At 36.3% G+C, this 15,642-nt stretch overlaps 1 protein-coding gene across 2 annotated transcripts in view; it reads left to right on the forward strand.

The window, feature by feature from the left end:
• Positions 1-15,642, forward strand: part of LOC149799391 (retinal guanylyl cyclase 2-like) — a 175,831-nt gene that overhangs the window by 146,901 nt on the left and 13,288 nt on the right. For both annotated transcript variants that reach the window (XM_089958728.1, XM_089958729.1), the window contains exons 11-16: positions 1,566-1,737; positions 3,358-3,498; positions 4,522-4,714; positions 5,975-6,149; positions 9,030-9,128; positions 11,619-11,710. In XM_089958728.1, coding sequence (XP_089814854.1) covers positions 1,566-1,737; positions 3,358-3,498; positions 4,522-4,714; positions 5,975-6,149; positions 9,030-9,128; positions 11,619-11,710 — 872 coding nt within the window. The remainder of the gene's footprint in view (positions 1-1,565; positions 1,738-3,357; positions 3,499-4,521; positions 4,715-5,974; positions 6,150-9,029; positions 9,129-11,618; positions 11,711-15,642) is intronic.

Genomic DNA, 15,642 nt, shown 5'->3' on the forward strand with positions numbered 1-15,642 from the left:
CGTCATGCCAAACCAGTGTTCATCCTTTGCATGTGCAATTGTACTTCGCTGACACTTACATTAAGAGCTATCACTGTTCCTTTCACTTACGCATTCAAACATTTCATCTACTAAAATGATAAAAAGCAATTTCAGTTCAGCCTGTTACCTTTTAACGAAGGAACTTTCCTGTGTTTGGATGCAGTACTGGCAAGATTGATCGATGAGAAATGGTGACGAAAATATTACGCAAAGTTTGTGAACGGCATTTGCCAATAATATGCAGTAACAGACGTGTTCAAATTTGAGGAGAGTGAATAATCTCACCTCGACACAACCAGGAGAACTATTCACAGCCATCCTGCATTTTTGCTTACTACGTGGCCTGGCGAAGCATTTATGACTGGTTCAGTATGCCGGTATATCTCACAGCATGTGTGCTGTGCCATTGACAATAATTTATGTGTGCTGTTCAATAATTTCATCCAGATTGATTACATGCAAAATATGTCATACATGATCAAGGATCTTTCACTCCATGGCAAGAAATGAAAGTATTGAATATTAGTTTAAATGCATGAACAAATCTTATTATAACTTACGTAACGGCCTGTGTTATACAAATGTGTTGTACAATTGTTTTATACAAATGTGTTATACAACTGATACGAAGGTAATTTAACACATTTCATGTGTCTAATGGTAATAATCAGTTTATAACACATAACAGTTGTATTTATCTGGTAACTTGCACCAAGGTGAATCAGATTTTAGCTATTTTGAGTGATCATTCATCAGGTGCAAAGGCTTATCAATTAGAAAATGTTTACAATCACTAATGAAATAATTATATTGTTATCGACTAGAGACAGTTTTTGGGTCCTTTGTCGCATAATTCACCAAAAATTTATTCATTACTATAAGGTATAATCAGTCACTATCTCGAAATTCTACAAATTAGCACAAAATAACAAATTCCAATCGGCTTAATTGATTGGATTTTCATGGCGAGATAAACAACGTCAGATTGTCGCCAATCTGCAACCAATCCATAAACCGCAAAAATAAATGATATAGTATAAATAGGGATCAGAGATAATTAATGACATCTTAAAGGTTAAATAGGTGAAGTATTTATGTAAACATGTACGTCGACGATTAGGTAGATATAAACATAGGTGTGTAGGTAGTGGTAGTATGGGTGGGGTGGGTGGGTACTTTGGATGTTAGATTAATAATAAGGCAGGTACATGGGTAAGGTAGATGATTGTTGATATTTTTACAAAGCTTCCTGAGCAATGCCTCACGATGTATCATTTTTAACATCCCTACGGTAATTATATTACAATAACAAAGACTAATGTTATGTTATAAGAATCAAGATAAATGATATTCGTGTATTACATGTATTATCTATACAGTATGGATCCGTATATTTGTCTGTCTGTATGTGCCAAGTTCTCTCCTACTGCAAATAATGATGTACTATTTCATTTCACCATTTGTTCTTTCAACGTAAGTTCCTTTCTGATGTAATAATGCGATTTTCGTACAACATCTCATTTCGAATTTCTTCATTTTTCAAGAAATAATTAACAAAGTGAAGCATCCCCCTCCGTTTTTGCGCCCATCAGTAACACATCAAGCCGCTCCACCAGAGTACATTCAGATTATGAAGGTGTGCTGGTCAGAGAACCCGGACATTAGACCGTTCATAGAGGAAATCTACCATCAATTCAAGACAATCACGGGTGGCAAGTAAGTGTAAATGTCTCTGATTGTCATATCCCCAACATCTGCAGGCGTCTCTGTGCATTTCTGACCCAGCTATGACATATATCCTGCGTTCTTTAAGAATATCTCTATAATTTTATTTTGTGTAACAAAAAGTTATACGTTGAAAGCGTTTCAAAATGTCTCGCCAAAGTTTGTGGACATAAAACTATAACTCGAGTTTTGTTATACAAATTCTTTCTCAGTTGAAGAAGATGTGAATGTAAAAGCACGGTACTTTAGAAGAATCATCAAACCGTATTTTTTGTACTAAAATAATCATTCATATCAGCTAAAGGGAAGTGTTGTCATTCGCGTCAACTATCATTTCGGATTAACCGTAGCGTTTGTATAGGACGAACTAAGGCAACACAGCGCCTTCCTATTTCAGTGGCAGTGCGGTAATACCTTGAAATCGGTTTCCAAAACTACTGCAGCTAAATTACATAAGCTGCAGCGAGTAACGAATCCTTTTCAGAGACGGTTTATGCAGTAATCCCGATCTTAAGATCACCAAATCCTGAGCTTAAGTTTGAGATTGATCAAACGAAGCGTTACAAAATTAGACACATTCGTGATCAGCTGAAATAAAATCTCAAGCTCAGAAGTTGAATATTTGCTAGGTGTGCTGGAAATCACACTGTTAAGCAAATAATATGCTCCCATGTTGTAGCTATTTAGCATCAACGGGCAATATACACGCAGAGTCTTTAATATTTTCATATAGAAAAAAAAACGCACATGTCGCGGGCTATGAGAATCTCTCTCTCTCTCTCTCTCTCTCTGTCTCTCTCTCTCAAATGTGCCATAAATAAAACAGATGAGCGGTAAGCATCACCTAGGGAAGGTTGGTTTTTGTTTTCTTTTCTTTTCTTTTCTTCTTATTTGATGAATTCAACTGATAGTTGTTAGGGAGAATTATCCAGCATTTTTAGCCAGTCTCCAAAACTTTCAAAGATATTCATCAGTTATGTTCTATGCCAACTCCTCGTTTTCTGGTTATTCCTGCACATCGAGATTTATTTTGTTAGTCTTCTTTATGTTTATTGTTTTTGTTTTAATACATCTATATTCACATTCGTTTTTCTGAGTTGATCGTGTCTGTGTCTGTATGTGTGTTTAAGACTGTGTATAAAAGATTACAGATGGTGCTATCTATACCACCGCATCCTTATCGGTTGTACGAAAAACGTCGTCTAAGAAATATTCCTTATTAAAACTTAATCCCACAATAAGCTCACGTTTTCTCCTGTATGTTTGTGGCATAAAACTGCCTTTAGAAAATTAGTGTGCCAGCTGTAAGGATGATTCAGAAAAGTTAAATTCATTTCACTAAAAGTAGATGAATTGTGATCACAAACGAAGCGTTCGAATCCGTCTGTCGCCAATATAACTTTTATATGGCTCAGAAAAGGCAAAATTGTATTTAATTGTCAGAGATTTTTTTACAGACAGTTACAAAATTGTAATTGAGTTGGGAACTATGGCATGGTCTGTTTGTCTGTAAAGCTCCATTGGTTGAGGGTATTTCTATGTGCATATATAATTATAATTTGTTATATATTTGATAGATAAGATTTAGACGAGTTGCTTCCTTTTGTGTAGGAAACTGAATATCGTGGACACAATGTTCAGAATGCTAGAAAAGTACTCCACAGATCTGGAGGACATCGTCAGAGAGAGGACCTTAGAGTTGGAGGAGGAGAAGAAAAAAACGGACACGCTTCTATTCAGAATGCTGCCTACGTATGTTAACAAATCCTACCCGTTTTAACTTTGTCTGTCCCACATAAAAGTCATCTTTAATCTGCAGTCACCTGTCGTAATTAATTTGTCTCTAATATTATCAATTTTTATTACCATTCACAATTTACCTGCATGAAAAAGCATAAACCGCCCTTTACTAACTCTAGCTGACTGATTAAAATATGTACAATACAGTCCACGTAAAGAAAATCCGCGTCTAAGACCATTTCGCATGGATATATAGCGATTGCATACTGTCATTTTCCAATTAATATTTGGATTCCGTGCAAAGTCATCCTCCTTTATACTTTCAAATCTATTTTTTATGTTGGTACACGAAAAGAGTTTGAACTGTAATATACAGTGCTAAAGGAACCTAAATGGCATCTGTTCAGAACGTAAACGCGAACTTTAGCTCTTGACTCGAAGGAAAGTCGTACACATTACGTTTTGACCATGTTGTCATCTGCCCTAATTGCCAATGCATTCCGAACATTTGATGTTTATATAGCTAACTGAGACAGCTTCAGCATGCCGTAACAGAAATTGATACGTACCTTCCAGAAAGGGTTTTCAAGCTTTTCGGTGACGAATGCTTCTGTTTCACACAGAGAGAGAGAGAGAGAGAGAGAGAGAGAGAGAGAGAGAGAGAGAACAACGTTTATTTAATTCAGTTGTATGTGAATACGTATGAATGCATGATTAGAGGGTATAGTTTATTTTAGACAATAGAGTACAATACAGTATTTAAACAACACATTCATGTTCCTACTAGAAAGCTGGTACTATATGGGCATCTAAAGTTACATCTTGTTTCGATAGCGTTAAGAACTTTATTTGCATATAACGCAATTTACCACTTTAATCCTAAGGGTAAAAAGAAAGTTTTAATTGAGCACGCCATGCATGTTAAGATAGCATAATTTATACTTCACATATAATTAAATAAAAGCAGTGGATACTTTTTTGAGTATGGAGAATATATTGTGAAAGATTCTAAAGTGATGTTAATTTGTTTTATAGAACAGTCGCGGAAAACCTGAAGGCAGGTTTACCTATAGCGGCCGAGTCTTTCAATGAGGTAACCATCTACTTCAGCGACATCGTTGGTTTTACCACCATTTCGGCCATGAGCAATCCGATGCAAGTGGTTGACCTTCTAAACGACCTCTACACCATGTTTGATGCCACAATTAATAACTATGATGTCTACAAAGTGAGTCGATTAAACATGTCGCTTTTTCCAACTCCAATTAAAATTGGCCTTTAGATGTCACAACAGTAAAGCCTGAGTTTAGATATGAGATTGTTTTGCTTTTTGTTGGCCAAATAAAAACCGTGACATTTTGAAATATCATTATTTGCTTGACTGTAATGATCCTGGTCGGGTTTAGTTTTAGGTCTGAATTATCTTGTTATTAAGTTCAAATATTCCTTTAATTAAATGGTGCTCAATTGGAATTATAATTGACAGTGTTGAGTCATCGGGCACAATTTGAAAATTAGGACTTGCTCGATCAGACACTAAAACTTTAAAACAAAACAACGGATACTTTTTTGAAAGCAAAGACGGCTTTGAAATCATCTCTGTTGTACACAGTTCTGATTATTATGAAATGGTGTCATATGCGCAGATCAGGTTAAAAGCAAAATTTGGTTCAGCATTATCTCAGGTGCATAACAACACCAACTCGATACATAAGCATGATTTGACAAATGTTTAGGTGGGATCTAAAAACAATCTAAATAGCACTATTGTACTTGCATACCCAGAAATCGTGTAAAATTCGATTCCACAAAAGTTTTCAATTTTCATTTCTGCTAATTTAGAATGACGTGAATTGTCTCATCTAATTAGATAAGAATGATAAAGGAATGCAATACTGAGTTCAGTCACACCAACATTTAAAGATAAACATTACAGACTACAATAGTACATGCTATATGAGCTTATTCTATATCGGGAATTTATATTTAATAGCACGTGCAAACACAAACACACATCAAACCATCAACTTTTATTCACTTGCAAAAATGTGCTGAAATATATTTTGCAGAGAAACCTAGCAGGATCATTTTATCTATGAGTTTATGTTATTTGCAATTTTGTATTACACGAGCACCTAATATTACATCATTGGGTTTACCTCCACTTTATTTCCTATAATAACTGCGTCCATCATGGTTTGCGTGGCCCAAGGCGCGGTTTCCTTTGCATTAAGAGCAGAGCTTTCTTGAGCTATCGACCAATAAAAACTTTTTATCTCAGTGACTTCTTTAAAGGGTTAGTAAGTGCCATTTTAGTTCCTAGACTTTTTATCTCAATAACCTCTTTAATGAGTTATTAACGATCATATTAGTCTCTTTGTTTTTCACTGCTTTTGTCACCATAATTACCTCGCGCTAAAGCTTTCAAATCATTCAAGATACACAATTTTACATTTGAGCTTGTTTATTTGTTCATTTCATTAAACAGGTGGAAACGATTGGAGACGCCTACATGGTAGTAAGCGGACTTCCTATAAGGAACGGAAACAGGCATGCTGGGGAAATTGGAACTATGGCCTTGGATCTTTTAAGTCAATGTGGAACCTTCACCATCCGACACATGCCGGAAGTGCCATTGCGCGTGCGTATCGGACTTCATTCGGGTATGTTGTGTGTTTTTTATAAGCGATACTAAAACTAGTTGTATTTATCAACACGTAAAGTTCTAATGACTCGGTTATATCAGACCATTGAGATCTTTCAAGATATAACGCCACGGCGAACAAGGTAAATGATATTTTTTGGAAGCGAAATTTTATGCAGCTACGATAATCATGTTGAAAATAGCTTGTTTGATGGTAGTAACGCTTTATGGCACCAGAGCAGAATAGTGGCTATACGGCATCAAGTAAAGACTGATGTTCGAAAAAATGTAAGAATGGATTGCAAAAAAAAGCGACAGGAAGATAAACCCTCCAAATTAAATTTAAACGTGAAGTACAAGAAAACAAAACATTAATCGTGAAAGAGGGTGATTATAATCTTCTGTGCTCACGTTTGATAAATCTACATTTTAAAAATAACTTAAAGTATACAACTTTAGTATCTACTAATAAAATCATTTTCCCCGACTGAAATCACAACTTCGATGACGATGATAATGATGATGATCTATTTAGTGTAAACCTTAATCTAAGTAGCTTTGAAATATCACTTGACACTAAAAGTAATCAGATATTCCACACTGGATTAGAACTGATACACACCAACATCTGATTTATGTTATACATTCACTAGGGTTTATGGTCCATGGGAACAATACGTTTAGGGCAGTCTTTACTCCTCTTCCTGGCTGTATTGATGTCTTGTATTTAATAAATAGTATAGAGCACCTTCTGCAGTTATTCTTCAATAACACATAACATTACATGGAAATGGATGCTGTAAAATCGTCTTGACTGAAATATGGGAAACAGAAACATAAAATCCCAAAAGTTCAACAGAATAATGTCAGCAGAAAAAGAATGCATGAGATGTGGAAAGTAAGGTAGTCATTCTCGAGTCCAATGTCCAGCAAAAGAAGCAGAATGCCACATGTGTAAGAAAAGAAGACACGATGCAAAATGCAGCCTGTCAAAATCAGCAGTTCGCACAATAGAATCGAGAGCGGAACCTGGATTTCCAGGGACTATTAGCACAAGGAAGGGTCAGCCGTGGATAACGCGTGTGAGATTGAACAACGCTTCACTTTAATTCAAGATTGATACTGAAGCTGGTGTTAATGTAATTCCTGAGAGGGATTTATGAAAAATCGGAGACTGAAAACTATCAAAGAGACGAAGGACTGGAAATGATTATGAAATCATTTCAAAAGGCCGGCGTCACTTTGAACGCTGAAAAGTGTGAATTTTCGAGACCATCCATTAGGTTTCTTGGGCATGTTGTTGACGAAGATGGTTGTCGACCCGATCCGGAAAAAGCTATAACTGAATTGGAAACTCCGAAATATGTAGCAGAGATGCGACGATTTCTCGGTATGGCAAATCAGCTTTGCAAATTTAGTCCAAATTTGGCATAAAAATCAAAACCATTACGTGAGCTTTTGAAAGGTAAAAACTCGTGGACTTGGGGTCCACATCATGAATAAGATTTAGATATATCGAGCAAGAAATGATATCTTCACCAACTTTAGCACATTATGATCCAAACAGAGAAATAGTTGTATCTGCAGATGCATCTTCATTTGGACTAGGTGCTGTACTACGGCAGAAGCACGGAAGCACTCTGGGACCGGTGGCGTTCGCATCGCGAGGTATGTCAGAAACTGAGCAACTATATATTCAAATTGAAAAAGAGGCCCTTGCAATCATTTTGGCTTGCAAACGCTTTAGTAGCTGTTTAATTGGGCCACAATTCAAACTTGAAACTGACCATAAGCCATTAGTACCACTAATGAGCACAAAAATCTTGGTAGATGTACCCCCTAGACTTCAAGGCTTTAGAATGCGTTTGATGAGATTCAACTTTAGTAAAGTTCCTGTTGCTGACAAAAATTTATTAACTGCTGATGCTCTATCCAGAGCACCTTTAAGTGTTCACTCTGAGGGTGACAGAGAATTTCGTCCTGAAATAAATTAACGCTCTTTTGACATATCGCGCAAGACCATTACCAAATGGATACAGCCCTACCGAATTACTGATGGGAAGAAAATTACAAACTAATTTGCAAATGGCACCAAACAACTTAGAATCGAAACGGCCAGATTTAATAAAACTGAAGAAATCGGAAAACTATCAATGGCAAACTAAAAAGAAAAATTATGATCGTCGACATCGAGGCCGAAATTCGAAAAAACTTCAGGTAGGGAATAAAGTATGGATTAAAGATCATTTTTCTTCAGGCATTATTAAATTTGAAGCATCTACACTTCGTTCATACATGGTAGTAAATGGCGAAGAAGAGATACGGTGTAATAGGAAAAATTGAATTCCCATGCCTACTACATTATCGGAGCGTCTCAGAGTGACTGTTTCAAACCCTGATACTTTGACTGACTCAGGTGAAAACAAAGCAGTGCCAACCAGTCCAAATGGATAATTCACACGTTCGGGAAGATTGTCAAAACCACCGAGAGATTGCACTTGTAAAAATGAAGCTGATGTAGCTTGTTTAAAAATGCGGTTATCAGAACACGTTTCGTTTTAATGTTAACTTTCTCAGGAGGGGATATGTAGTGTAAGCCTTAATCAAAGCAACTTTGATGTCTTGTATTTAATAAATAGTATAGAGCACCTTCTGTAACTATTCTTCAATAATAAATTACATGTCGTAGCTGTATTATTAGTAGCAGTAGTAGTTGTTGTAGTATTGTTGTTGTTGTTGTTGGTTTTCTTTTGTTACGAGCACTATTATTACGTGTACCACTAGTGAAAATAATAATGATAATAATAATAATAATAATAATATTAACAATAATAATAATAATAATAATAATGATAATAATAATAATAATGATAATAATAATAATTCTACTTTTGACAAGGTTCGTGTGTTGCCGGAGTGGTTGGGTTGACGATGCCAAGATATTGTTTATTCGGAGACACGGTTAATACAGCATCGAGAATGGAATCGTCCGGCACAGGTTAGTAACAATATCATCCTACTATTCTATTATTTAGGTTAAAGCAATTATCTGGGCAGCTTTATGCAAATCATGTTAAATGTGGCATAGTGGTGCAAATTATCAATTGCTTTTTCGACCAAGTGCTTTAGGGTAACGGTCTTGTGCGAAATAAAAAGAACAATACTTTAAGCATGTTGAAGCGCGATGACGATCAAACTTTTCATCTGCAGGTATTAGCATCCGACGTGTCCTCTTTGAGGTTATTTCACACGCACACACATACACACGCACATACATACACGCACACGCACACAAAACCACCCTTTCCGGATAATGCATATGTTACAACTAAAGTTGTCTAACTCTATCGAATAAAGAAACTATTATTTTCAGTAAGTAAAGTTCTGAAGCGGTCGGCCTTTCATCGACAGAGAATGGCGTCTTACCAGTTCTTGTTAATATTCTAGCTGTTTTATGCTTCAAAATCTACTTTCTGTATTTTTGTTAAACTTTAAAGTTAAAATTAGTTTATTCTCTAAAAGAGCGAAAACTTCTACCAGGAATATCTTCTTGCTTCTGCAGTTTGTAAAATAGTCTACACTGGACCAGATTTCCTTGCCCTGCTAAACCAGTTCTTGAATTATACTTTTACGACTCAGCAAAATATTTGAGTTATTTCAGAACGTGCATTCAAGTTGATATTTTATACCTAATATATTGGTAATGATCATCATTTCAATATGTAGAACTCATCTAACAATGGCATCGAATCTTGCTTAAGTGGATGTCTAAATTAGATCACACAATAACGTTTTTAATTTGACGTTATCCATCAAATAAATGCAAATAATACGCAAAATTTATTGCTCATTTGATTGCTATGCATACTGTATTGTTCACTGAACTGTCAAATGAATATATTTATATAGCCATTAAGGGCGTGTATCTGTAAAAATATAGTGATTCGTGCTCATTTCCTCATTCAGGTCTCATACTGTGCGCGCGTGCTTTCCCCTATAAGGTAACATATTCATAGCGATTTAAGTCTAAGTTTCTAACAAACGCGTGTAAAGGTCCATTTGCATCGTTAGTAAGCAGATTTAACTTGAAAATGATCAAAGACATATAGCAAAATTGCGGTAAGGCAAAGATTTTAATAAGTGTTGATTTCATTTTGGGAGGGCAGATTAGTAAAAGTCAACGAACCAAAAAAGGTCGAATGTTTTAAACATTTTGGTATTAGAGAAATTTCAGTATACACTAAACCGAGCAAAATGTGCTTTCCTTGGATCTTACAGGTGAATGCTTGACAATATTAACAAAATACGAATAAATAATATTAGCATACATGTTAGAAAGCTTTTAATTCATACTCGACGGATATTCGAACCTATGTAATGTGATTGCGGCATCCATCGCCTTGTCTGCAATCACCAACCCCTATACCATCTCGACCATGCATAAATCACCTTTGTTGATATAATAATACTGGTACGATCATATTATTCAGTCGTATTTTAAAATTATGTTAATGGTATAAAGCATTCCCTGAGAAAAATGTTATTATATCTGTAATGGGATTCTGTCTCAAAACTGCATCCTATCTCTATTATATGTTGATATGATTTCGATATTTTATCACCATAGGGATTAAATGAGACATTGTGTTATTGGCTTATGATTGGCGTTCACATTGCTCATACTAGAATGACTCTAAGGTTTCCCTGTCTACGGCACACTGCTGTTGCTTACTTCGGAAGGATTACCTTTAGTGTCACAAGATTCCGCCATTAGCCAGTGTTTCTGTATAACGTAACCTACACTTATATTAAGAAAATGATGTCGTTATTGCTCCTCCTTTTGTAGAGAAATTCCATGCAGGATGCCACTTTAGCATCGGAGCTTATACCAACAAGGCGCCACATGCACAATTTTGAAATATTGTCTCTATTAGATCCATGTAAATTTATGTAATTTAACGTTTTCTTAAGTTTGTTGTTGTTGTTGTTGTTGTGGGGTTTAACGCCATGTTTCAGCACACGATAGGCTGTACATGGCGGCCAGTATTAATGGTGGAGGAAGAACCCGGGAAAACCCCAGAAAGAAGGACCGACCCACGAGAAACTACTGGCAAGCTTTCTCACATACCCACATTGGCTGATTCCGAGACTCGAACCGGCGCAGACAGAGGTGAGATGGCAGTGATCCGTAACGGAGAGCGCTTTAGACCACTCGGCCATATTAAGTTTGTATAACTTGTCTTGTTTGTCTGTTTTGTTGTTAGCTCTAACAAGGAATCGATGGGAGTCGAAAGCGCATATATAATCCCTTTGATTTTTGTTGTTAACCTGTCATGCAGTGATCTTAAAATCATATGTTACGTAATAATCCAATGGTGACTCTTTAATTACAGTTGCGGAAATACATGATTGATATGGACCGTACACACTGCACGAGAGTTTCATTGATTTTCCGATGTTAATGAACCACACACATTTTCTGTTGTAGCATTCCGTATTCATCTGAGTCAAGAAACCAAACATTGTCTGGACTTACTTGGCGGGTACCACACTAGCTACAGAGGGGAGGTGGAACTTAAGGTACTGATTTATATTACTGCATCTGTCTGTACGTACTGTGCTTATATCGGTATAAATATAGGTGTTCATTATGTATTCGAATTATGGAGAACTCGCCCCATGGAGAACTCGCCCTGGGAGAACTCATCCCAGGTGTCAGGATACGTCGCCCCATGGTGTCCGGAGAAGTCGCCCCACTTCGCCTGGAGAAGTCGCCCCAAAGATAATTTATACTTATAAATGTCGCCACATGGTTGTTAAGGCTTTATTTATTGTTGTTTTTCTTCAACTTAATAACTTATTAAATCTATAAAATTTGCAAGTTTTCAACTTTTCCGCTTCTGTACTTAACGAAAAAGAATTGATATATGTCCCTTTTGCTCTGCTCTTCAAATCATTAGACGCATTTTATTTGGAAAAATAGAGCGGGTGTAAGCATGATGTGACGTGTGCAGTTTTATATATGAAAGGGTTCCAACCTAATAACCAAAGTCATCCTGAGATGACTTTATAACATGGACCTCTACAACCCGAAATCGACTGAATTGGTGCTGACCGTCAATAAGACAAAGGGTTATAGTATCGTCTCTCTAACTGAATAATTTAATCTGATTTTTCATTGAGATTTGCTAACCATTGACAAATGATACTTGAACTCAATAAAAAGCATCATTGACGCCTACTTTTGAACATATCACACAAATGAAAGATTGTTCCTTGTTTTTCTTTCATTTTCCGGGTCTGTCTTCGTTTCAGTCTCCCTTCCGAAACCGTCTTGAGTTGCATAGTTATGGAGTTTGCCTCCTTGTACAGGAGAGTCACTACCAGATACAGTGACACCTTCGATTTCATAGCACAGCGATTTAAGCGATTGTGCCAGCCTTCAGTGTCGTTGTTGGTTCTGATTGCCCTCTGGAATATTGACCATGTTGCTGGCAGCCATGCTGGATTTGTTATCCATGTGTTTTCCACATACCCCATCAGCTGTACTAACTGTTCAGTATTGGCCTTTTCCCTCCTTTTCTAAAACTATGGTTGATCTGTTCTTCAGGAAGGAATCGCATGGCTAGGACTTTTCTAATGAATTTATATGCTCCATCTTTCATGTTGTAGTGAGACTGAAATATTGATGGTGTATATGATTCCGACGGAATTGTGTGTACAAATTATACTTCAGTTGTAGTACTTTCATCTCTATACTTTATTTAACAATTACATAATATTGTAGCTGCATTACATCGTCATGTTATTTCAGGAGCTTTTTAAAGGTTTGGGATGGTGGTAGTGGTAAGGGGTATATACCTGCAATCCAAATGGTTGGGCTTGCCGCCACACTGCTTGTCCCCAGTGAAAGTCATAACCATGGACTGGCCTTTTTCAAACCGTGTGCAAAGCAAGCCAGAGACCATGTTCAAAATCTACAACCATTTCCCTCACTGCTGGGCTACTGGGCCGCAGGGCGAGGATACTACGGAAAACCTGGACAAATATGAATAACAAAATAAGAACACATTTTCTTACTATACATTATAACAATGATATGAACATGATGTTGTCTAACTTATTCACACAAAACTTTAAGAACAAAACTGCATAATGATAACCCTATTAGGAAGGGAGGTACAAATAATACCTTTTTATAGTCCTTTTTCTGTCTCCTAGACATCAGTATGAAAGCGCCTGGAAACTGTTTAATTTCACCTGATGCTTTCACAAACGTGTGGACGGACAGCAATTGATGAAAAGGCTTCCGCACTATTTTCAATGTCCCATCATTATGCCATGTCTTCGTGCTGGCCAACATTTGTAGCTGTTGGTTGGTTGCGAAGATAAGCTGCTGATGTCTTCCTACTCTCACGTCTGCCTTTAAAAAAATCATCAGATGTGTACTGCACAATGAATTCGTTGTCCAGCTGAAAAATTACAAAAATGGTACTAATAGCTGGTTCGCTTGGCGCTTATGCGACATGATGCCCCAGATCTAGGCATCCCTATAAACTGCCACACTGCAGACATCGTAGCGATATGCCTGAAATTATTGGTGTTAAAGTGTACTGAAATATTAGAGGAAAACTGAGGATCTCTATAATTTTTATATGAAAGCGATGATTATTCATTCTCTTAGAAACTTGTTGAAGTGTTTGTCCAACATATTGCATGCTACATTTTTTACAGGTTATCAAATAAATCACATCAGCTGATATGCAGTTAGTGTTATCACGTAGAGAAAATACCTCTTTTGTATTAGCGCTACTGAAAGAAATACTTTCTCTTATGTTTGCACATCGAGGGCACCGATGTATGTTACATTTAGATGACGAAAATTGTTTGGGGTTTTTTTGTGTCTGTTTAGTTCTAATTAAACAATCTTGCAAAGTCTTGGGTCTTCTATAAGCGAGAATTGGTTTATTTTTGTAAAGTGATTTTAAGCTGGTTTTATTGAATAAATTTAGGAGACTACTATTTATTAATTATACGACCTATATTAGATAATGAAGGATTATATTGTATTGTGAAAGAAATTACATCTCTTTCTTTTTTTACATTCTGCTGTGTTTAAAGCCTCATGTTGAGTTAGATTATGGGCATTGTTACCGCTCCGGTGGCTCTGTGGTTAGAGCGTCCATCTAGGCTGCGGTAGGTCGTGGGTTCCATCCCTGGCCGAGTCATACCAAAGACTTACAAAAATGGTACTAACAGCTCCCTTGCTTGGCGCTCAGCATCAAGAGGTTAGTGTCAGGACTGGTCGGCCTGGTGTCAAGATAATGTGACTGGGTGGGACATCATGCTACATGTCTGCGGCTTGACATCACTATAAACTGTCACACTGCATACATCGTAGCGCCATGACTGAAAAATTGTTAAGCTACGTTAAAAATCCAAATCACACACACACACACACACACACACACACGGGCTTTGTTCAGCGCAGAATCAGTTATATGTGTAGGATAATTTCTATTTTGGAAATATGTTTGTAATTTATTCAACGAATTTTGTATCTGACAATCATCTGAAATAATGCGTTGATATCTTTTGGACTGGCTATATGGTATACCGTTTGTACATGACATGGGATGACATGAAGAATATTCCACATATTGGTGGATATTAGTTTCCTTGATATGAATATTTGTAGAGATAGTGTTATCAATATTTTTATTACATTTACATCTAAAAATGAAACTAGCGTACTAGAAGCAGTATAGGTAAATTTAATCGTCGGGTGAAAATGATTTAGGCGATCAATAAAAATTTTCAGTTTTTCTGTTGAAATGTTCCAGATCATAAATATGTCATCTAAAAATCTGAACCAAACAGATGGATTAAACTTTTCGTTTTGAAGAAAATCCTTTTCTAATTTACCCATGAAAAGGGAAGCGTATGAAGGAGCCATAGGACTACCCATTGCCGTACCCATTATTTATATGTAATTCGTATTATTAAATTGAAAATAATTATTTTCCAAGATAAGTTTTATTATTTTACAGATATCTTCACTAGATAGCATGCTATTATTAGGATTGTTATCAAGAAAATATTTCCACACTTCAATACCATCTGCATGCGGAATGTTGGTATATAGTGATATTACATCTAATGATACCAGGATTGAGTTATCAGATAGCTGTTGAATAGACTTCAACTTTGTAATGAAAGTAGTTGTATCTTTAATGTATGAAGGAAGTGATTTCATTAAAGGTTGTAAAACACTATCAGTAAATTTGGATAGGTTTTCAGTACATGAATTACAACCTGATATAATGGGTCATCCTGGATAATTTAAAGGTAAATTATAGTCAGGATTTTTATGAGTTTTGGGTAATATGTAGAATTGAGGTGTACGATTGTTAAGAGGGAAAGTATCGAAATTTCTCATATACGGAATTATTATTTTTTAGCGACCTCATTAATGCATGTTGAAAGTTTTGATTTAATTTCTATTTACGAGT

The sequence above is a fragment of the Sinohyriopsis cumingii genome, chromosome 5, assembly GCF_028554795.1.
Source record: "Sinohyriopsis cumingii isolate HCF-2022 chromosome 5, ASM2855479v2, whole genome shotgun sequence".
Taxonomy (NCBI): domain Eukaryota; kingdom Metazoa; phylum Mollusca; class Bivalvia; order Unionida; family Unionidae; genus Sinohyriopsis; species Sinohyriopsis cumingii.